At 38.4% G+C, this 25,070-nt stretch overlaps 1 protein-coding gene across 4 annotated transcripts in view; it reads right to left on the bottom strand.

Moving 5' to 3' along the window:
• Nucleotides 1-1,064: 1,064 nt before the first annotated feature.
• The window catches only part of PPP2R3A (protein phosphatase 2 regulatory subunit B''alpha), a 153,217-nt gene continuing 129,211 nt past the window's right edge, over nucleotides 1,065-25,070 (bottom strand). For all 4 annotated transcript variants that reach the window (XM_023620966.2, XM_023620967.2, XM_070238178.1 and 1 more), the window contains one exon: nucleotides 1,065-3,733. In XM_023620966.2, the coding sequence (XP_023476734.2) occupies nucleotides 3,607-3,733 (127 nt within the window). In that variant the 3' untranslated portion in view covers nucleotides 1,065-3,606. The remainder of the gene's footprint in view (nucleotides 3,734-25,070) is intronic.

Below are 25,070 nucleotides of genomic sequence, written 5' to 3'. Positions count from 1 at the left end.
TTTAGAAGCTGACTGATTATCTTTTTGGTTAGCTTCATTAAGTCTACATTTCCAAGTAGAGGTGTAATATGGTCCTAGGATAAAGAACTCCTTTTTTTTGGCTGGGGGCGGGGCGGGGGGGGGGCGGAGCAGTAATAGCCCTGAGCTAACATCTGCCACCAACCTTTCTCTTTTTTTTTGAGGAAGATTAGCCCTGAGCTAACATCCGTGCCCATCTTCCTCCACTTTCTATGTGGGACGCCTACCACAGCATGGCTTGCCAAGCGGTGCCATGTCCACACCTGGGATCTGAACTGGCGAACCCCGGGCTGCCAAAGCAGAACGTGTGAACTTAACTGCTGCGCCACAGAGCCTGCCCCCCCAACCTTCCTCTTTTTCCTGAGGAATACTGGCCCTGAGCTAACATCCGTGCCCATCTTCCTCCACTTTTTATATGGGGGACGCCTGCCACAGCATGGCTTGACAAATGGTGCGTAGGTCTGCACCCGGGATCTGGCAAACCCCGGGCTGCTGAAGTAGAATGTGCAAACTTAACTGCTACGCCACCGGGCCGACCCCAAGAATTCCTTTTATTTCACTGTGTTTTTAGTTTTCTTAAAACAATTCTATGGTGACCTTGCTGAAGAAAGTAAGTTTTACAACAGATGAAAAATAAAATTTCCTTTCCCATATCATAGATAACAAATATAAAAAACTAAATTCAAAGTATAGTATTGGAATCTAATACTTGGTATTTTTTCTCCCTTCTTTTTAAAAAGTTAAGTTTTACATACCCAAATAACAATCAATTATGCATTCTTGTAAAAGAATAAGGCTAAAGGTCTTTTTGATCCCTGTGAACCCCTCAATCCCAAACCCTGGTCCTCCTCCCTATCCCCAGAGGAAATCAGTTCTCAGTATGAGGTGTTATCCTTCCAGATCTTTCTTTATATTTTCCCAGGGGTTGAAAGAGTTATTCTCTTTGAAACTCAAGCTTGTTTACACTGTTACTTTTTCAAACATAAAAATGAGTTGTAAGTGTGATTAAAATCAAAAGTATGTAGTGATTATCTTAGTGAACATGATTCATATTTGACAACTTGTCTTTATTTAGTTTTGCAAAAAGGGGAAAACCAAAAACAAAAGTTAAATCATGCAGGCTTCTCCACCCAAACACACCTTAACATTTCCAAAAGTTGAGCCAAATGACTTATATCATTTGATCAATCTAGAGTTTTATGAACACTTTGAACAGTACACAATGACATAGTTAGGATGCAGGGAAAATATACAGAATTTTATTAGTTTGAATACCTGGGGAGTTAGTGTTAATGCTATGAAACTCATTTTTCATTGACTAGCATTAAGATTATCATAACCTTCAACTTAACTTTTATCAAGGAGTCTGGGATATTGTAACAAATTGAAATTTCCAATTGGGCAGTAATGATTATATTCAGCATGATCTTTACCAGAAAGTGAAATATATACTATCTTGGTTCCTCAGAATTCACATTTCTTGCATTCAACTCTAAGAAAGGAGTACACTGAAACACATTCTTCTGTCTGAAAATGTGATACTTTGGGTAACCTATATTAAACTAAACTTATGGAATGATATTGGTAGCTGTACTTGTATAATTACAGACTTTTGAAACCAAATATTTGCCAAAGCGAAAGCAAGAGGACTTCAGTAAGGAGAAACAAGGTAAAAAAGCCAAATGGTTTAAAAAAAAAAAAAAACAAAAAACCAACAACAAAATCAAATGTATATTGGAAAATTGAGTTTTATTTTTACTTTTTGCTGAGTCTTAGAAATAGTTGAGATCATTATGGATAATAAAAGCTTTAAAATCATATCTAGCATCTAAAAAAGTATTACCTTTTTAGTATTTTAATCTGAAATTAAAAAAATTGTTTTCCTTCCTTGGTAAAGGTTGGATGGGATAGACGGTAAATTTCATGTATCACATAAATACTTTTAATCCTAATGATTTACCAGTGTGTTTAGGTTATTGCATACAGTGTTTCCTAAAAATTTAGTCACTTTTAAGCTTTTAGTTCTTCTTTGTAAACTATTAGATACTAAGTTTTAATAGTTATTCCCTTCTGTAACAGTTAAATGGAAGATCAGTTCTGAAGGTAAAATAACAGGAAACTGATAGGATATGGACAGTAAGGATTGCTAACTCTATTACTGTACCAGTGGATGGTGCATTTCCTGTATCCTCCTTTTCTCCACTTTTTGCCTACCATAGCCCAAGGTTTGATTATTTCAATGTTTGGCCTTCATACCAGCAAGGCAACCAAGGCAGGGTGGGAAGGGAAGCTATTCTGACATTCAGGACTTGTGGTTAAAAAATCCAGGGAAAAGTTGATGACTTTGACAGAGACGGATATTAAAAAGTTATCTGAGGATTTCTTTTACTTACACTACCAGAAATTTCCATCCTTTTTAATAGTTTATTGTCAATTTCATCTTCAAGGATATTACAGGATTTGGCTGCATTGTGGCTTGCTGAAAAATGTAGAATTCTGTAATGAACGCATCTACCACTGTAGTAAACATGAAATAGCTCGCTCTCATGGGTGGCATCACTGTTTTCCTCCATTTTTGTGATAAATATTGAGGTGGATGGAATATTGGGAATAGTTTCTGTTCAGCATGAAAGTACGGCATAATGTTTAGACTGAGGCCTTTACTATTGGCCTGATGTAATATTATGTGATGAAAGGAATATGTCTACTAAGAATTTTCATCTATCATTTAATTCTTCAAGTAGGCCTTCTGATAGGAACTGTAGATGGGGCATCAACTGATTCAGAGCTTAACAAATTATGCCATAATTCTCTACAAATGTTAGGCAAATTAAAAGGAAACTTTTTTTTTTTTTCAAGTATGGGTCAAATTCTGTAGTTGTTTTCATTTAAGAAGTTTTTTCTTCGAATTATACATATGATCCACAGTCAGGATAGGGAAGGATTACTCAGAGCTTGCCAGCAAGGTTGGAAGGCCCCGTGGTTACAATACCTGAGCATGTAAAGTGACTAGCAGTTTGGCAGGTCATTGTGAAATTACATTAAACCAAGTAAGTTCAAGATTTTTGAACTCCAGTACACACATAATTAAAAGAAGTCTCTGAGATGTTTTGGCAGTGCTTTTATTACCAGGGCTAATTCAGTTCTGGAGGCCCTTACTGCTTTTTCAAGTTCCAGAATTTTTCTGCAAGCGAAGGATTCTCCTGGATTCCATAGGAGCCCTCAGGGGCCTCAGGGATGCTGGACAACAGAGGCAACTCCTGCTTTGGTGCAGAAACTGCTTGGCACTGTCCCCAGAGATCCTTGGTAATTCAGGGGTGAAGAGTGCTGATTCACAGACTTTGGAAGGTGATACATATCATCATATCTGCTTCCGAGGAAAAAAACTAAGAGGTCTGAGGCAAATTGAAGGAGTCTCCCAAATTGAGTATGTGTATCCAGACCTATTGGTTAAAAATGTTTTAAAGTTCCTAGTACAGATACACTTGCAGAAATCAAAGCCTTTTAAAAGCAGTATGCAAACTAGAGCATCTCTTCACAAGAAAACATTTAAAATATATATCTCGCTTTCACGTAGATAATTGGCAGTTACTCTTCATCCACAGACTGAAGCTTTCCACATTTCTCTGAAAGGCTTGAGGTTACTATTTTGTTGCCTTTGTTTCCAATTTCAGAGGGAGAGGCAGGTTCCTCTGTTTCATAATCTTCAAAGGAGCTGGAAGAACAAAGCAAAAGTGAGTTACTGATTTTTTTAAAAAGTTAATGTTTGGGTAGAAATCCATATGGTAAACTAGAGAGTGAAGACCAGCTTGCAAAAGTACCCTCAGTTGCTAAATGGCATCTCTAAACAAACAACTGAGCCACCCTGGAGGAGACAAGGCTCTGGAACAGAAAACACATTCTCCCTGTTCCTTAAAACCCAAGTTCATGTTGGAATTTGTTGAAAATGTGCTGTATCAAGCTTTCCTCAGAGCTTAGGTGGGAATGGGAGCATTATGGATGACACTAGATTAGGGAGGGTGTGAGGTCCATTAAGTATGAGCTTTACATGAATGCTTTCATTGAAGTGTCTTCCATGCAGAGTGGGGAACTTTCTCAACTCTCAAATTGCTTTATAACTTCCATGGCTTCCAGGAAGTGCATTTAGATGTGCAAGTGTGTACATAGAGCAGACTAAGTCCATTCGTGGATTTCCTCCCATTCTTTCCAGAATTCCACAGCATATTCCCTCTGCTCACTCCCCTTTAGAGGTTACTGGTATCCCCTGAATTCCATAATCTCCAGGCTACCCCTGAGGGTGCCTTTAGGCAGCGATGACAAAATTTTATCTCATGGGAGTGATGGCTGTTTGAAGTATTAAACTGCTAAATATTCTAAGACTACATCTGAGCCCAGAAAAATATACATGACCAATTAGCAATGTCTGTTGTAATAGTATCTGGCATCATTGGCTTAGCCTTGTTACCATTGCGAGGCCTTTCCACAACACCGCAGAAATTTCTGGATATATAGTGCCTTTATGAAAAAGGAACCCAGGCTGGCTAGTGAGGAAAAATATGCTGAGACAGGTATACCTAGTAGGTGGCACCTATTCAACTTCCTAAAATATTTTTGAATAGAGGGTAGAGAATGTTGGGGGAAAAAAAAAAGGCTATCTGATGTTTGGAATACTTACCCTTGAGTACCAGTTTATGAGCCTATCAAAAATTATTTACAGCTGGGTCATTTTGCAAAAAATACTCCATCCCATACTTAATTTGTTTCCACTCTTCCCTCATCTCCTTGAGGCCTCAATGTAGCTGGCGTGCTGGATAAGGAGGCAATAAAGAGGGTAACTTTGCTTTAATGGAAGTGAAGGGTTGATGGTAGTCTCCATTTCTGGAAACAAAATTCTAGCAATGCCGTGTCAGACACTGTTTTTTGTTTTTTTGGAGGAAGATTAGCCCTGAGGTAACATCTGCTGCCAATCCTCCTCTTTTTGCTGAGGAAGACTGGCCCTGAGCTAACATCCGTGCCCATCTTCCTCTGCTTTTTTTATATGTGGGACGCCTGCCACAGCATGGCTTGACAAGCGGTGCCATGTCCGCGCCCAGGATCCGAACCGACGAATCCCAGGCCGCCAAAGGGGAACGTGTGAACTTAACCGCAATGCCACTGGGCTGGCCCCGACACTGACTTTACTTCCTGTCAGAGTGGAAGATATTTTCTTCCCCTTGGTGCCCTAACTTGCTGTTTGTGAGCTCTCAGTATCTTAAACACCTCAGTGCAGATCTGGGAATAAATTAAAGAGTTAAGTCTGAACTGAGACTCATTCAGTAAATATTTGAGCTCCTGTTGCTAAGCATGAGCCAAATGCTAGGAATACAATGGTGAAAAAGACTAACCCGGCCCCTTCCTCACAGAGCTTGTAGCCTAATGGAGGCCATCTGTGGTTAATAATGGTTAAGTGGTTTAGCCTTAAAGCATGGGCTTTGGAGTCAGACTCCAAAGTCAGGTCCAGTCTCAATTTGATCACTTAATGTGACTTTGGCATGTTACTTAACCCCTCTGCATCAGTTTCCTCAGCTAATGAGATAATAAATAGCAGTTCCTGTTCCTTGAGTGGGAGGCTGACTGGAGATTAGGTGAGAGGGCCTATAAATCAGAAACTCTTGGAAAATGTTAGGTATTATTTTCATGACGGAGAAGTGCTGGGGCTTACTGCAGCAGGAGAGAGACACCTAAGCCTGCATTGTGGAGCAGGGTCACAAATATTTTATGTAACCTGTGAATAAAAGTTTTACAAAAGAATACGTATTTTCCCCCACTGTAGGCTCATACCAGAAATGTGATTTCCTAGCAATGGATTTGATCTAACTAGTACATAGAGAGATTCTAGTGCCCTCTGGGTTGGATATAGTGGAACATCACTTGCATTTCTTTTGTACTCTCAAGGCACCAAGAGCAGTACTATGCACAGAGACTCTGGAGGAATCTTATGGATTGAGGGAGCTCATTCAGAGCCTTTTGTCAGTATCCTGGAGAGACTTCTTACTCTGACTCAGTGGTTCTCAACTGGGAATGATAACCCCGCCTAAGGAGACATTTGGCAGTGTCTGGAGACACATTTGATTGTCACAACTCAGTGGGTCTCACTGGCATCTAGTGGGTGGAGGCCGAGGATGTTGCTAAACATATTACAATGTGTCAGACAACGCCTCAAACAGAATTATACAGCTGCAAACATCAGTGCTACTATTGAAAACCCTGCTCTAACTTGGCCCTTCAGAGTCAGAACATCCCAGGGCTCTGGACTAAGCTCGTCTCATTTTGTACTTCCCTGAGCAAGCAGTCTTTCTCAGAGCTTTATCTACCACTTGTTCACCTGTGGCTTCTAAATGTACATGTCCAGCCTCAGCCTCGTTCTAAGTTGAAGACTGCCATGTGTCCGACTGCCTACTATACGAGTCTTCCAGTATGGCAGCATGTACAAACCTGAGCTCATCCTTCCCACACTCCTAGTTCTCTCTATTTTAGCGAGTAGCACCATAATCTAAGCACTCAAAGCCAGAAACCTAGTTAACTCAAGTTCCTCTTCCCTCCCCTCTTCAAATCCAGCTAGTCTTTCCTACCACTTTCAACACCATATGGATACAGTCCTGCCTCTTCCTCTCCATTGCCACTGATTTAGTTCAGGGCGTCATAATACTTTCTTGCTTGGATTACTGCAATAGTTTTCTAAAAACTGGTCTTCCTGCCTTCACTCTTGTCATGTCCTGTGCTACTGCCATACAAGGCTATTTACCGTGTCAGAATGGGTTACAGTCTTGGGACCTAATGCCACTGTACATGTTTTTGAGTGGCCTGCAGTGCCCTTCCCTCTTTGGTTAACTTGTGCTCATCTTTTAATCTGAGATGTCATTTAAAAGCTTCCTGATTCCCAGTGCCTGAGCTACCACCTCTCTTATTTGGATGTCTGTAATGGCGTTCTTATTTGTCTCCCTGCTTCTTGCACCTCTACTGATCTAGCAGAGCAATATTCAACAAACGTAAGTGGGATTACATTACTTCCTTGTGTAACTCGTTTCAATAGCTTCCCTGGACCCTGCATGATCTAGGCCCCTGCTAATCTTTCCAGCCACATTTCCCTCTGTTGCCCACTATACTCCAGCTAACTGACCTTTTAAAATGTCCTCAACACATTGTTTCCTGCCTTAGAGCCACTGCAGCTATTTTTCCTTCTCAACCTTTAGATTCTCATCACCTCTTTAGGAAATTCTTCTCTTGGCACCCTAAGTTGCAAGCCTCTCTCCATTATTAGTTCACCCTATTTGTTTCCTTCATAATTATATAATTAAATGTGTGTCTCCCCCACTTGACTCTAAAATGTTCGTTTTGTAACTCTCTTAATTTCCTTGGGCTATAATATAGTGCCTGGCACTAGGTCCTTAAAATGAGTTGTTGAATGAAAAGTGATGTTATAATGCTCCTGTGAAATGATGTGTTGAGTTGCTGGGGAAGGCTAGAGTCAGTAAAATGGTGAGCGTGCAGAAGTCACCCTGAAGTCACTAAAGTCAAAACTGTAAGAGACTTATTCTTTATCCTGTTCTCCAGGAATTCCTGAGGGACAGACAGTGTTAACTGATTCCTTCTAAATGACCCCTTCCAGGTTTACTTGTAGGTCACCGGGATTCCTCTGGGCTCAAATGAAGATTATTTTATGAGTTATTCTCTGTTAATTTAACTGGCCATTTTTAAATGAGTAGAGGGGTCAGAGGATTAAAGCAGAACTCATAGCGTTCACAAATGGTTCACTGTAAATCCTAGGTATCAAACTGAGAAAAAATTCTTTATCTTATTAGTATTAACATAGTATTGCTAGCATAAGGGAAAATAATGGTTCCTGTTATTTATTTTTTTGGTGAGGAAGATTGGCCCTGAGCTAACATCTGTTGCCAATCTTCCTCTTTTTGCTTGAGGAAGATTGCTGCTGAGCTAACATTGGTGCCAATCTTCTTCTATTTTATGTGTGATGCCACCACAGCGTGGCTTGACGAGCAGTGCAAGGTCCTCACCCAGGATCCAAACCTGCGAACCCTGGGCTGCCAAAGTGGAGTGTGTGAACTTAACTGCTATACCACTAGACCGGTCTTAGGTTCCTGTTATTTTTGCTAGCAATATGATTGCCTTTAGCAACCTGTTTCCCTAAGTAAGTTTTCCCTTTCAGATGAGCAATTTCTGGACAAAAGTATTAAGGCTGGTTTTGTAGATTCCTGGGATGGAAGGCAAATAGCTGGAATGAGCAGAAATAATGACCGGCACATACATGGTCTGACAGAGGACATGTATGCAGTTTCAGGGTGTTGTCTGGGAATTATTTGATTCCAGTTTTGGGATTCTGACTATAGACAGGAGCAAAGGGATATGGAGTATTTGATTCAGGGCTTGTCTGAGGAAATCAAGACATGATGGCTATAAGCATAAAATAAAATGTTAAGTAGGTCTGTAGTTTGGAGTCTATAATGCTTTAGAAATAGGAGTGGATGAATTTTACCTTTATACTTTTAAATTAAAAATGGAATCCTACACTATTTATATAAAATGGATTAACTGAAATACTTTGGAAATTGGATATTTGGTTCAATCAATTTCCCTGTTGTTCCATTCAGTGACTAGAAAATCTTTTGTTTCAACTCTTGTTAAAGTTTCCTAATATGTACCACCCACTTTCCTACCTCAGAAAGTTGATCTCACTTCTTTTTTGTTGTTGTTGAGGAAGATTAGCCCTGAGCTAACACCTGTGCCAGTCTTGCTCTATTTTATATGTGGGTTGCCACCACAGCATGGCTGATGAGTGGTATAGGTCTGCGCCTGGGATGCCAACCCGTGAACCCAGGCCACTGAAGTGGAGTGTGCGAACTTAACCACTAGGCCATGGGGCCGGTCCCTCACTTCATTTTTGATGGCTGAGGATTTCATGCAGTTGCCCAGGGTCATGAGCCATCAGTTGTTAATTCTTAGTTATTCTGGATGTAGATAGTATAAAAATTTGGGTTAAATATATTCTAATTATGAACTTGAAGGGAGGGACAGGATTTCATTTGTTTTTATTACCAATCACAGTGCCTGGCACAGAGTAGGTACCAGTGACTATCTATTGAAATAAATTAAAATTGGGCTTTGATTTGTTTTGTTGAATGCAGAGAAAATTAAAACATATTAACTTCAGTTCCATATAAAGGCTCTATTTACTGAGCACTGTAAAAAAAAAGACTCAGAATTATTCTACTTTTAAGATTATAACTCATGCTTTGGAACATTAATCTCTGTCATTCCTTCTTTTTCTTTTCCCAAGCCCTAATATACACACATATGCACAGCCTCCACCCCCATTATCCCTGCTCCTCCGCGAAATTCTTCCCCGTCATCGAGGACAGTCAGGCTCCACACAAGCTCTTACTGCAGACTTGCCCCACACTAGCTGCATCCCCGGAAGACTGCTCTGGTGCATTTCTGCTGGCCGCCTTTGCCTGCGGTGCCTTATTTTCCAGTACGGATGGAAGTAAATGTAGAACTTTTACAAAGAATATTTCATCTAAGTTTATATTTAATATAAAGGAAAAAAAACACCTTTAAAAAATTCAGTAGAAACCAATTCTTCTAAACTATCTAAATGTTCAATACTAGGGAAATGGATGTGAGTCACTGCTTGAGAGAACACTGTGGAGCATTAAAAGTCATATTTTGAACACACTAGTATCACTAAGCATCAAAAGGAAATATACCAAAGTGTAAATAATGGTTATCTCTGGCTGACTGAACCAAGGGTGATTTTAATCTCTATATTTTCCAACTTTTCTGCAGCAAGCCTGTGTTTCTCTACTAATCAGATAAAGACTCTCAAAATAAAAAAGAAAACTGTGTTTAATCTAGATTAATCAAATGCAAAGCTGTTGGTGAAACATGAGAATATCCTGTAAGACAGTATTTTTAACATAATGTAGAACACTCAGCTCAACATCTGAAGTAATCCAGTATTAGGCCGGCAGAAAAGCGTGTTTCTGATTCTTGCAGGTCTCAAGTTTCTTAAGATAGCAACATGGAGGACCCTTTAGCCTGCTTTACATAATTTTTGTGGAGTTTTTAACTTACTCTTATTGCAGAAACCATAAAAAGGTTAATTATAAAAAGAAATCGGTATCATAACCTGTTATCCTCATATAGGTGACACGTTTAGTTGAATAGGTTTATCTTTCTGGTTTCTCCTATGACCATTCATTACCTTGGTAGAATTTCACAGATGCAGGTATATGCCGTGATCGTGTTGTGTGCTAGATGTGATAATTAACAACGTTTGCAGCCTCATACCTGTGGAGACCCTTGGCCCTCTTTCACTTCACTGAAATCGGGAGTCATCACTAGGTTACTTACTGAAGGCATTATCTAAGTACCAGCCTTGAATCATGAGGTGCAAGCACTTGGCCCAAAGGCTACCTATGACTGCTGTTAGAGGGTAAAGTTGATGGAGGATTTCAAGTTGTTTCTGGAGGGTCAAGTTGTCTGGGCTCCTACAGTTATCCTTGTAGAGAGAGTGGCTTCTAGATTATTGCTGCCTTCTGCGCCATTCAGTAAACATTTGCTGAGGCTCTCCTACGTCCCTACCAGTCTGCCAGGCGTTAGGATTACAAGATGAATATAACAAGGTTCTTCTGGAGAAGCCCATGTTCTAGTGGAAAAACAAGTAGCTCCATTTTTCCCAGCAGTTATATGCCAGATACTGTTAGGCACATTATAAACATTATGTCTAATTCTCAGTACAGTCCTGCTGTTCATGCAACAGATATTTACTGTGTGACAGCTGTGTGCCATGTTCTGTCCCCTGGGAATGAAGGGGACAAGGTAGGTAGTGGAATGCTAATATTAAAACTGATGATATTCTAGTTCAGAGATTATGTAATGTGGCCAAGATCATAGAAGTGGTAGTAATATTAGCCACTGTCTACTGATTACATAGGCACTCTGCCTAAGGGCATAATATATAGATTATATACATTGTCTTATTGAATCCTTAAAACAGCTCAGTGCGGCAGATGGCATTCTCATTGTATAGGGGATGCTGAGGCTTCGATACCTGGGATTACACAGCTACTAAGTGATAGAGCAAGGATTTAAACTTATTAGGATTATCTAACTCCAAATTCTGTGCTCTTAACCATCAAGTTTTATTGCTTCTCTCTCATACAGGGATAGTAATATAGTAATTGCTACTACTTATCAGGTATCTACTATGTACCAGGTGTTTATATATATTATCTTAGATTGTCACAACCACCTTGGAAGGTAGCTGCTGCTGTCTTTTGAAACTGAGCCTCAGGAATCAGATAACCTGCCCAGCTGGTGAGTGGTGCGTGGAACCAGATATGTCTGGCTCCTGAGTCTCTGCTCTTTCCACAGTACTACAATTTTCCTCCCTTTCAATATCTGAGTCTTGTAATTTCTGTTTGACAGACTCATCCTGACTAATTTGTAATTCCTCTTGAGATGAAGCCCTGTGTGGTACAGCCTTGGAATTCTGGGTCTGGCCTAGCTTTTGAACCATGTCAGTCAGCTATTAACGACTGTAAACAGGTCTTTCTTTTCCTTTGTTGACAGTCTAGTGCTCTCTCTACAGGCTGTGGCTGTAGTAACCCTTCTCTCCCCTGGGGACCTCGTCACCCACATGTGCTCTGTGTAGGCCTTATCTCCCACAACACGAGAAGAGCGTCCAGCAGAAGCCTCTCATATACACTGGTTGAATTTCACTACAGCTGCTCTCTGCATCTCCTCTTGTGACCTCTCACCTGTACTGTCGTCTGCATCTCTTTGCCTTTCCTCTCTCCCTCCACACACACACTGACACCTTCTCTGAGCAGTACCACAACTAGAAAAAACTTTTGCTTGAGCCAATTATTTACTCTCTTCAGCTGCCATCAGTTTCTCTTCTTTTTAGACTATGACACTATGACTGTTGTACATTTGTGTTGCTTTGAATTTTTTGTTTTAGAATTACATGCGACCAATGCCAATTGTTTGGATAGAACAATTCTATCCAAATTTCTGATTATTTATAGTAGATACCCAGAATTAGAATTGGGAGTTGAAGGGTATAAATTCAGGCTGTTGCTACATATTGTCAAATTACTTTCCTGGGAGGTTGGGCCAATTTGCTTCTACAGCAGTGTCTGAAAGAGCCTGTCTTCCTCCACAGTGAGCCTGCAGTGAGGTGCTGCTGCCATGGCCTTCCTCTATGGGAGAGCAGTTGAGACACTTGTTAATTTCTGTTTTCCCTGCTGAGGCAGGGATCCTGTCTGTGTTCACCAATATTCAATAATGCTTAGTATACAGCAGGAATGCAAACATTTACTGAATTAATATTATAGTTAAAAAAATTATCTCTTTTGGGGGCCAGCCCCATGGCCAAGTGGTTAAGTTCCCGCGCTCCGCTTTGGCGGGCCAGGGCTTCACCGGTTCGGATCCTGGGCGCGGCCATGGCACTGCTCATCAGACCACGCTGAGCTGGTGTCCCACATAGCACAACCAGAGGCTCTCACAACTAGAATATACAGCTATGTACTGGGGGGCTTTGGGGAGAAGAATTAAAAAAAAAAAAGACTGGCAACAGTTGTTAACTCAGGTGCCAATCTTTATTTATTTATTTATTTATTTATTTATTTTTTGGAGGAAGATTAGCCCTCAGCTAACTACTGCCAGTCCTCCTCTTTTTGCTGAGGAAGCCTGGCTCTGAGCTAACATCCGTGCCCATCTTCCTCTAGTTTATACGTGGGACGCCTACCACAGCATGGCTGCCAAGCAGTGCCATGTCCGCACCCGGGATCCGAACCAGCGAACCCCGGGCTGCCGAGAAGCGGAACGTGCGAACTTAACCGCTGCGCCACCGGGCCGGCCCCCTCAGGTGCCAATCTTTAAAGAAAAAAAATCATCTTTTTAAAAAATTGCTGCTAATTTAATAAGCTAAACTTTTTTGGCTCTTGCTTTTTAGAAAACAATTTCATTTAAGTATAATTTATATACCCTAGAATTCAATGATCTGAAGTTCAGTGTGTTCCACTAACTTTATACAGTTGTGCAGCCATCACCACAATCCAATTTTAGAACACTCTCATCTCTCCATCTGCCTCTCTTCTCCCTTGTGCCTGTTTGCGTTCACTCTCCACTCTCCTTCCCAGAAGTAGGTAACCACTGATCTATTTTCTAGCTCTATCATTTTGCCTTTTCTAGAAATCTCATATAAATGGAATTATATAATATATAGTCTTTAGTGTCTGGCTTGTTTCATGTAGAATGATACATATATATTTGTTTGTTTTGTTTTTTTGAGGAAGATTATCCCTGAGCTAACATCCACTGCAAATCCTCCTCTTTTTTGCTGAGGAAGACTGGCCCTGAGCTAACATCTGTGCCCATCTTCCTCTACTTTATATGTGGGATGCCTGCCACAGCATGGCTTGCCAAGCAGTGCATAGATCTGCACCCGGGATTGGAACCAGCAAAGCCTGGGCTGTGGAAGTGGAACATGTGAATTTAACTGCTGCGCCACCAGGCTGGCCCCAGATATTTTTGAGAGATTCATCCATGTTGTGGCGTGTATTCTTTCATTTATTAAGGTATAATTGGCATAAGATAAATTGCTCATATTTAAAGTATACAATTAATAAGTTTTGACTTTTGTATACATACACCTGTAAAAGCATCCCAACAATCAAGATCATAAAAATATCCATTCCCTGCCCCCACCAAAGTTTCCTCATGCCCTCCTCCTTTTTTTTCCTGATGAAGATTCACCCTGAGCTAATATCTGTTGCCAATCTTCCTCTTTTTTTATGTGAGCCACTGCCACAGCATGGCCACTGGCAGACAAGTGGTGTGGTTCCACACCTGGGAACCAAACCCAGGCTACTGAAGTGTAGTGTACCGAACTTTAACCACTAGGCTGTTGGGGCTGACCCCCTTACACCCCTTTATAATCACTGTCCCTCTCCCCAGGTAACTACTAATTTGCTGTGATTATAGATTAGTTTGTATTTTCTAGAATTTTACATAAATGGAATCATGTAAAAATGGAATATATTCTTTTTTTGTCTAGCTTTTTTCACTTGTCTTAATTATTTTGAGATTCATCCACGTTGCTGTGTTTATCCATAGTTTGTTCCTTTTTTTATTGCTGAGTAGCATTCCATTATATGGATAAACTAAATATCCAAAAATATAGTATATTTCCAGTTTTGGGCTACTATGGATAATGGTGCTATAAACATTCATGTACAAGTCTTTGGGTGAGCACTTCTCTTGGGTAGATTCCTAGGAGTGGAACAGCTGATTCATATGATAGAGTGTGTGTTTAACTTTTTTTGAGCAAGATTAGCCCTCAGCTAACTGCTGCCAATCCTCCTTTTTTTTTTTCTGCTGAGGAAGACTGGCCCTGAGCTACCATCCATGCCCATCTTCCTCCACTTTATATGTGGGATGCCTACCACAGCATGGCATGCCAAGCGGTGCCATGTCCACACCCGGGATGCGAACCAGTGAACCCTGGGCCACCAAAGTGGAATGTGTGAACTTAACTGCTGTGCCACCGGGCTGGCTCCTGTATGTTTAACTTTTTAAGAAATTGCCAAACTTTTCTAAAGAGGTATATAATTTTACATCCCCATCAGTCCAATGTATGAGGCTTCCAGCTTCTCCACACGTTGTCAACTGATGATTTTAGTTGTTCTAGTGGCTGTGTTCTGTATTTCATTGTGGTTTTGATTTGCATTTTCCTACTGTCTAACGATGTAAAGCATCTTTTCATAAACCTATTTGCTGTTTGTACCTCTAACTTAGTTAAGTGTTTATCAAATCTTTCGTCCATTTAAAAATTAGGTTATTAGTCTTTTTATTATTGAGCTATAAGAGTTCTTTATATGGTCTGGATATGAATCCTTTATTAGGATGTTTTGGAAATATTTTCTCCCAGTTTGTCTCTTCATTTTCTTAATGCTATCTTTTGAAGAGCAATAGTTTTTAATTTTGAAGGAAGTCCAATTTATGAATATTTATTATTGCTCTTGCCTAACCCAAGGTCACAAAGATTTTCTCATATGTTTTATTCTAGAAGCTTTAGAGTTTCAGCTCTTATACTTAGGTCTCTTATCTATTTTGAGTTAATTATTTTTGTATATGATGTGAGGTTCTTTTTGTTTTTTGCATATGGATATCCAAGTATTTCAGTATCATTTTTGAAAAGACTATCCTTTCTCCTCTGGCTGAAAATTAATTGGCCGTATATGAGGCTCTATTTCCTGAGTGTTTCATTGATCTATATGTATGCTTATCAGTGCTACAATGTCTTGATGATTGTTTGCTTTACATATAGTAAGTTTTGAAATCAGGCAGCCTAACTCCCTCAACTTTGTTCTTTTGAAAAAGTGTTTGGCTATTCTAGGTGCTTTGTATTTCTATGTAAATTTTAGGATCACTTCGCCAATTTCTACAACAAAGTCCTGAAGGGATTTTGTTAAGGAATGGGTTAAAATCTGTAGATCATTTTGGGGAGAACTGACCTTTTAATAATACTGAGCTTTCTAATCCTACTTATTTATGGCTTTAATTTCTCTCAGCGCTGTTTTCCAGTTTTCAGTGTGCAGGTATTACAGTTCTTTGGTTATATTTATTCCTAAGTATTTTATTATTTTTGATGTTATTGTGAATAGAATTATTCTTTTTATTTGAATTTCACTATTTGATTGTTCATTGCTAGTATATGGAAATACAGGTGATTTTTGTATATTGAGCTTGTATTCTGAGACCTTGCCAACTCATTTATTAGTTCTGGTAGCTTTACATAGATCTTTTAGTATTTTCTACTTAAAGGTTACATAATCTATGAATGGATAATTTTACTTATTCTCTTCCAATCTGAATACTTTTAATGTCTTTTTCTTGTCTTGCTGCACAGGATAGGACCCTCAGTTACAACGCTGAGTAGAAATGATGAGGAATAGAAACATCCTTGCCTTGTTCCTGATCTTAGTCGGAAGGCATTCAGTTTTTCACCATAAGTATGTTAACTGTAGGTGTCTTTTATCAAATTAAGGAAGTTCCCTTTTATCCTCACTTGGGTGGGAGTTATGAATAGATGTTGGATTTCTGTCAAATGCTTCTTCTGTGTCTCTGGAGATGAGCGTGTGTTTTTTGTCCTTTATTCTATTAATATGATGTATTACATTAATAGATTTTCAGATGTTAAGCCAGCTTTCCCTTCCTGGGATAAACCCCACTTAGAGTGTATAATCCTTTTGATGTTGCTAGATTTGATATGCTAATATTTTGTAAGAAGTTTTATATTGATGTTCATGAGAGAGACTGGTTTGTAGCTTCCATTGCTTGTGATGTCTTTGTTTGGCTTTGGTATCAGGGTAATATTGCCTTTATAAAATGAGTTTGGAAGTATTCCCTCCTACTATTATTTTCTGAAAATATTTGTGAAAGATTGGTATTATTTTTTTCTTAACTATTTGACAGAATTTACCAGTGAAACCATCTGGACCTGGACTTTTCTTTTGGGCAAGACTTTTAATAACTAATTCAGTATGTTTACCTAATATAGTCAATTCTGATTTTCTACTTCTTCTTGAATCAGTTTTGGTAATTTGAGTTTTTCTAGGGTTTTGTCCCATTTCATCTCAGGTGTGAAATTTACTGGGATAAAGTTGTTCATAATATTCCTTTATAATTATTTTAAGTTCTGTGGTGTCTGTGGTGATGCCTTCCTGCTTCAATCCTCATTTTGTTAATTTATGCCTTCTCTCTTTTTCTTAGGCTAGCTAAAGATTTATCTTTGTTTTTTTTGGTAAATCTTTCCAAAGAACCAACTTTTGGTTTCATCAATTCTTTCATATTGTTTTCCCATTTTCTATTTCATGGATTTCTATTCTGATCTTTATTATTTCCTTCTTTCTACTTATTTTGAGTCTGGATTGCTCTTCCTTTTTCTAGCTTCTTAAGGTGGAAGCATATATTTTATTGATATTACACCTTTCTGAGCCATAAATATTCCTCTAAGCACTGCTTTAACTACACTCCATACATGTAAGTTCTTTTATTTTTATTCATCTCAAGATAATTTTAAATTTTCCTGTGGTTTCTTCTTTGGACGCATATGTCCTTAGAAGTGTGTTATTTAATTTCCAAATATTTTGGGGTTCCCAGAATTCTTTCTGTTATTGATTTCTAATTTAATTCTATTATGGTCAGACAACATACTTTATATTACTATAATCCATCAGAATTTATTGAATCTTGTTTATGGTCTGTCCTGGAGAAGGTCCGTGTGCACTTGAAAAAAAGTGTATATTTTGCTGTTGTTTTGTGGAGTGTTCTCTATATATTGATTAGATCAAATACGTTGACTGTGTTGTTCAATTCTTCAGTATCCTTACTGACTGTCTCTAGCTCTCTCAGTTACTGAAAGAGGAGTGTTGAAATCTCCAACTGTAATTGTTGAATTGTCTGGCAATTTTTGTTTCGTGTATTTTGGAGTTCTGCTGTTAGGCACATATACATTTAAAATTGTTATATCTGGCTACTACATGTTAGTGGTTGATGAAGTGCGAATTTTCATGTTTATTTCCTGGGTGAAATGTCTGTCTACAAATGGGAATTTTTTTCCTATTATATTTTTAGCTGTTTATTTCTGGGATACGGGATTAATACCCTTTACCTGTTAAGGAGGTGCTCTTCTTAAGTTTGCTTAGTTTTAAGATTTTTCTTCCCAAACTAGAAAACATATTAAATTTTATGACATGTTTTCAAAGAATCAGTTTATGTTTTTGTTTTTCCTTTAATCTATCAATGACAGATTTTGTAAAGTTGAACCACTGTTACAATCTTGGGATAAAACCCACTTACTTATGATGTATTCTTTTATATACTGGTAGATTTGACAAATTATTTAATGTTCTGTGGTTCAGTTTTCATATCTGTAAAATGGGGATAAAGGCATCTACAAAATAGAGTTTTGGTGAGCATACAATGAATTAAAATATTCAGAATAGTGCTTGGCACATAGTACGCTGTGTGTGTGTGTAAATTAACAGATTTATTTTTGTTTAAATAAAATTGTTTTCTTCCTTGTATGTCTTTTATGTGGCCCCACTTTGTCATCCTTTTACATGCATCTTGAGAGGATAGCCTCATTCATTTCTTTCAGTCTACCAGTTACAAATTTCCCCTTGTCCATATCCTGTAGATTCTAATAAATATAATGCTTTCCTTACCTGGTTCTAAAAAGAGTATAATTTGTATTTTGAGTTCCTCTTTAGCTTAACAGTTATTTTAAATTAAAAAAAATTTTAACTTCCCAGATATGTGCATTTTGTTGTTTTTTGTTATTAATTTCTGGTTACATTTTAAATAATAATTGTGGCCTATATGCTATCAATTAAAAGAAATTTGTTGCAATTACCTTTGTGGCTTAATAAACAGGCACTTTTGTGGTGGTTCACATGTATTTGTTGGATACCAAGTATAGTTTTGAGTACCTCTGTGAAAGCTTACTAATTCTATATTCTTATTTTTTTGGCCTATTTGATTTGTTGATTTTACATGACTGGATTTGTCAATTTTTTTCCCTGTTTTTCTACCAGATTTGTTTTACATATTGCATAAAGTTCATAACTTATTCTCATGGCCAACTGTTGAAATACTGATAAGTCTCTTTTCAAGCTTTGAATTCTATTTGTCTCATTAATATTGCCATACCTTATTTTCTCGTTACTATTCGACTGTTACCTCTGTGTTAGGTATGAATCTTAAGAATAGTATTCCATTGGATTTTTAATTCAATTTGAGTTTTGTGATTGATACCATATCTGGACTTATTCTGGCTATTTATTTTATACTCTCTTTACCTTTTTGTCTCTTCTTCCTTCCTGTGGTGCACATGTGTTGTTCTCTTTTTCACTATACCACTCCTCCTCTTTCTGGCCATATTCTCTGATTTCCCCAGTTTTCCTTGGGAAAACATCTTGTTTTGATGGACTTGACTCATGTCCAAGCTTAGTTCTCAGCCTAACTCCTTGAGGAGTTGGTTTAGGGATTGGACTCAAATCAAGCCAATTACAGTAAAAAGGACACAAATTGTGGACTTTTGTTGGAACTTGTGAGAAAGGGATTTTCTCTTTTATTTGAACTTGAAGCTATCAGGTGATCATCTTGCTACCACATATGAAAAATTTGCTGAAGAATGAAAGAAAATCATTATCTAAAAGATGAAAGAGATAAAATCTGAGTCACTGAAGTCAGTACTATCCTCGGACTATTCCGTTCTATGAGCCAATAACTTCCTTTTTGCTTATGCTTTTTTTTTTTTGCTTGTGGCAGTTGGAGTTGAGTTTAGGGTTTAGGTCACTTGCTGATTAACATACTTGTGTTTTAGTAGATTGAGTTTTCTTTTTTGTTTGTTTTTTATTTTTTTTATTGAGTTAATGATAGGTTACAATCTTATAAAATTTCAGTTGTACATTATTGTCTGCCAGTCGTGTTGTAGGTGCACCCGTTCACCCTTTGTGCCCACCCCCCACCCCATCTTTCCCCTGGTAGCCACTAATGTGTTCTCTTTGTCCACATGTTTAAATTCCTCATGTGAGTGGAGTCATACAGAGATTGTCCTTCTCTATCTGGCTTATTTCACTTAACATAACATAATTTCCTCAAGGTCCGTCCATGTTGTTGCAAATGGGACGATTTTCTTCTTTTTTATGGCTGAGTAGTATTCCATTGTGTGTGTGTGTGTGTGTGTGTGTGTGTGTGTGTGTGTGTGTGTATATACACACACACACCACATCTTCTTTATCCAATCATCTGTTGATGGGCACTTAGGTTGCTTCCACGTCTTGGCTATTGTAAATAATGCTGCAATGAACATAGAGGTGCATGGGACTTTTGGAATTGCTGATTTCAGGTTCTTTGGATAGATACCTACTAGTGGGATAGCTGGATCATATGGTAGTTCTATTTTTAATTTTTTGAGGCATCTCCCTACTGTTTTCCATAGTGGCTGCACCAGTTTGCATTCCCACCAGCAGTGTATGTGGGATCCTTTTTCTCCACAACCTCTCCAACATTTGTTACTATTTGTTTTAGTTATTTTTGTCATTCTAATGGGTGTAAGGTGATATCTTAGTGTAGTTTTGATTTGTATTTCCCTCATGCACAGCGATGATGAACATCTTTTCATGTGCCTATTGGCCATCTGTTTATCTTCTTTGGAGAAATGTCTGTTCATGTCTCCTGCCCATTTTTTGATCGGGTTGTTTGATTTTTTGTTGTTGAGTTGTGTGAGTTCTTTATATATTATGGATATTAAGCCTTTGTCGGATGTATTACTTGCAAATATTTTTTCCCAGTTAGTGGGTTGTTTTTTTATTTCAATCCTGTTTTCCTTTGCCTTGAAGAAGCTCTTTAGTCTGATGAAGTCCCATTTGTTTATTCTTTCTATTGTTTCCCTTGTCTGAGAAGACATGGTGTCTGAAAAGATCCTTTTAATACTGATGTCAAAGAGTGTACTGCCTACGTTTTCTTCTAGAAGCCTTATGGTTTCAGGTCTCAGCTTTAGGTCTTTGATCCATTTTGAGTTTATTTTGGTGAATGGTGAAAAAGAATGGTCAATTTTCATTCTTTCACATGTGGCTTTCCAGTTTTCCCAGCATCATTTGTTGAAAAGACTTTCTTTTCTCCATTGTATGCCCTCAGCTCCTTTGTTGAAGATCAGCTGTCCTTAGATGTGTGGTTTTATTTCTGGACTTTCAATTCTGTTCCATTGATCTGTGCACCTGTTTTTGTACCAGTACCATGCTGTTTTGATTACTGTTGCTTTGTAGTATGTTTTGAAGTCAGGGGTTGTGATGCCTCCAGCTGTGTTCTTTCTTCTCAGGATTGCTTTAGCAATTTGTGGTCTTTTGTTGCCCCATATGAATTTTAGGATTCTTTGTTCTATTTCTGTAAAGAATGTCATTGGGATTCTGATTGGGATGGCGCTGAATCTGTAGATTGCTTTAGGTAGAATGGACATTTTAACTATGTTTATTCTTCCAATCCATGTACGTGGAATATCTTTCCATCTCTTTATGTCGTCATCCATTTCTTTCAGAAAAGCCTTGTAATTTTCATTGTATAAGTCTTTCTCTTCCTTAGTTAAATTCACCCCGAGGTATTTTATTCTTTTTGTTGCGATTTTGAATGGTATTGTGTTCTTGAGTTGTTTTTCTGTTAGTTCGTTATTAGAGTATAGAAATGCTACTGATTCATGTAAATTGATTTTATACCCTGCAACCTTGCTGGAGTTGTTGATTACTTCTAAAGATTTTCCAATGGATTCTTTGGCGTTTTCTATATATAAGATCATGTTGTCTGCAAAGAGTGCGTTTCACTTCTTCCCTGTTTGGATTCCTTTGAGTCCCTTTTCTTGCCTAATTGCTCTGGCCCAAACCTCCAGTACTGTGTTAAATAAGAGTGGTGATAGAGGGCATCCTTGTCTCATTCCTGTTTTCAGGGGGATGGTGCTCAGTTTTTGCCCACTGAGTATGTTGTTCGCTGTGGATTTGTCATCTATGGCCTTTATTATGTTGAGGTAGTTCCCTTCTATCCCCATTTTCTTCAGAGTTTTTATCATAAATGGCTGTTGGATCTTGTCAAATGCTTTCTCTGCATCTACTGAGATGATCATGTGGTTTTTATTCCTCAGTTTGTTGATGTGGCATATCAGGTTGATTGATTTGCAGATGTTGAACCATCCCTGTGTCCCTGATATGAATCCCACTTGATCATGATGTTTGATGCTTTTGATGAATTGCTGAGGTCTGGTTGCCAAAATTTTGTTGAGAATTTTTGCATCTATGTTCCTCAGTGATATTGGCCTGTAGTTCTCCATTTTCGTGCTGTCCTTGTCAGGCTTTGGTATCAGCATGATGTTAGCCTCGTAGAATGTGTTAGGAAGTGTTCCATCCTCCCTAATTTTTTGGAATAGCTTGAAAAGGATAGGTATTAAATGCACTCTGAAAGTTTGGTAGAGTTCCCCAGGCAAGCCATCTGGTCCTGGGGATTTATTCTTTGGGATGCTTTTGATGGCTGTTTCAATCTCTTTCCTTGTGATTGGTCTGTTGAAATTGTCTGCTGCTTCTTGACTAAGCTTTGGGGGATTGTAGGAGTCCAAGAATTTGTCCATTTCCTCTAGGTTATCCATTCTGCTGGCATCTAGTTTTTGTAGTATTCTCTTATAATCCACTGTATTTCTGCAAAGTCTGTTGTTATTTCTCCTCCTTTATTTCTGATTTTGTTTATTTGAGCTTTCTCTCTTTTTTTCTTTGTAAGTCTGGCTAGGAGTTTGTCAATTTCTTCTCAAAGAACCAGCTCTTTGTTTCATTGATCCTTTCAACTGCCTTTTTAGTTTCAATAGCATTTATTTCTGCTCTGATTTTTATTATTTCTCTCCTTCTGCTGACTTTGGGCTTTGTTTGTTCTTTCACTAATTCAGTTAGGTGTAGTTTAAGATTGCTTATTTGGGATTTTTCTTGTTTGTTAAGATGTGCCTGTATTGCGATGAATTTTCCTCTTAATACAGCTTTTGCTGCATCCCATATGAGGTGGTATGGCATGTTGTCATTTTCATTTGTCTCCAGGTATTTTTTGATTTCTTCTTTAATTTCTTCAATGATCCATTGCTTGTTCAATAGCATATTGTTTAGTCTCCACATCCTTGTGCCTTTCGTAGCTTTTTTCTTGTAATTAATTTGTAGCTTTATAGCATTATGATCGGAGAAGATGCTTGTTATTATTTAAATTTTTTTAAATTTGTAGAGGTTAGCCCTGTTTCCCAACATATGGTCTATCCTTGAGAATGTCCCATGCGCACTTGAGAAGAATGTATATTCTGCTGTTTTTGGGTGAAGTGTTCTATATATGTCTATTAAGGCCAAGTGTTTTAGCTTTTCATTTAGCTCCACTGTTTCTTTGTTGATTTTCTGTCTGGATGATCTGTCCGTTGATGTGAGTGGGGTGTTGAGGTCCCCTACTATTATTGCGTTATTTTTGATATTTTGTTTTAGGTTTGTTAATAGTTGCTTTATGAACTTTGGTGCTCCTGTGTTGGTTGCATAGATATTTATAAGTGTTATTTCTTCTTGATGAAGTGTGTCTTTGGTCATTATATACTGGCCCTCTATGTCTCTCTTTACCTGCCTCATCTTGAAGTCTGCTTTGTCTGATATAAGTATTGTGACACCTGCTTTCTTCTGTTTGCTATTAGCTTGTAGTATTGTCTTCCACCCCTTCACTGTGAGCCTGTGTTTGTCCTTGGAGCTGAGGTGTGTTTCCTGGAGGCAACAAATTGTAGGATCTCGTTCTTTAATCCATTTTGCCACTCTGTGTCTTTTTATTGGAGAGTTCAATCCGTTTACATTGAGGGTGAGTATTGATGCATGAGGGCTTAATGCTGTCATTCTGTGGCTCGTTTTCCGGTTTTCCTGTGTTTCCTTTGTTTCTCGTCCTGTATGTTTTAGCCTACCCATTGACTTCTGCAGTTTCTTATACTGGGTTTCTTAGATTTTTCCTTATTTATATTTTGAGTCTCTGTTCTGTTTTTCAGTTTAGTGGCTACCCTGAAGTTTGTATTCAGAATCTCATGTATAACATAGTCCATTTTCTGGTGGTCTCTTGCTTTCTTAGCCTAGACTGTTTCAGTTCCTTCCCTCCTCCCCTCCTAAATTATTATTTTCATCTCTTACTCCACTTTGTGTTGTGAGTTTGTGGTTAGAGTGATAAGATTGTCTTTGCTTTGGTGATTTACTTCCCTTTATCCTAATGCTATAGTTGAATATTTGCTATTCTATTCAGATTCTATCTGTCTCCCTGCTCTGTGTTTTGTGACCCCTTTCTCCCTTTTTTTCTTATTTCAGGTATGAGAACCTTCTTGAGGATTTCTTGTAGTGGAGGTCGTGTGACTACAAAATCCCTTAGCTTTTGTTTGTCTGGAAAAGATTTAATTTCTCCCTCATATATGAAGGATATTTTTGCTGGATAAAGTATTCTTGGATGAAGATTTTTATCCTTTAAAATTTTGAATATGTCACTCCCATCTCTCCTAGCTTTTAAGGTTTCTGTAGAGAAATCTGCTGAAGGACTGATAGGGGTTCCTTTGTAGGTTCTTTTCTTCTGCCTTGCTGCCCTCAGTATTCTTTCTTTGTCATTCATTTTTGCCATTTTTACTACTGTATGCCTTGCAGTAGGTCTTTTTACATTGACAAATCTAGGAGATCTGAAAGCTTCCTCCACACACATTCCTCTCTCAATCCCTAGATTTGGGAAGTTCTATTATTTCGTTGAGTACACGTTTTGCTCCATTTTCCTTTTCCATGCCTTCAGGAATTCTGATTATTCTTAAGTTGCATTTTCTCATTGAGTCAGCTATTTCTCTGAGATTTTCTTCAGTTTTTTAAATTCTTAGTTCTCTTTTTTCCTCTGTCTGGAGCCATTCAGCCTGTCTATCTTTGATTATGCTTTGATTTGCTCCTCTATGGTGTCTACACGGGCATTCAGGGAATCTGTATTCTATTTTTTCTGATCCACTGTATTTTTCATCTCTAGTATTTCTGATTGATTCTCCTTTATAGTTTCAATCTCTTTTGTGAAGTAACTCCAGAACTTGTTGAGTTGTTTCTCCGTATGTCCCTTTACCTCATTGAGTATTTTGATGATAGTTATTTTGAACTCATCTTCACTTAGTTTACCCATTTCCAAATCCTCAGGGCATACTTCTGTATTTTTACTGTTTTCCTTCGGACTGGAGCTTTTATAAATTGCTGGATGGTAGAGGAGCGGTTTTTGCACATGATGCTATTATGCAGTTGCAGTTAGAGCCTGTTGCCACTAGATGGGGGTCCAGAGCCACACATTCTGAGCCGTCTGCCTTCAGCGGCGATGGGGGTGCACAGCGCGGGTTGGAGGAGGAGGGGCACTTTCTGTCGCATGCAGACCTC

This window comes from Equus caballus, chromosome 16 (genome assembly GCF_041296265.1).
Source record: "Equus caballus isolate H_3958 breed thoroughbred chromosome 16, TB-T2T, whole genome shotgun sequence".
Lineage (NCBI taxonomy): Eukaryota > Metazoa > Chordata > Mammalia > Perissodactyla > Equidae > Equus > Equus caballus.
The sequence above is the reverse complement of the archived record's forward strand: the minus strand, read 5'-3'. Positions and strand labels throughout refer to the sequence as shown.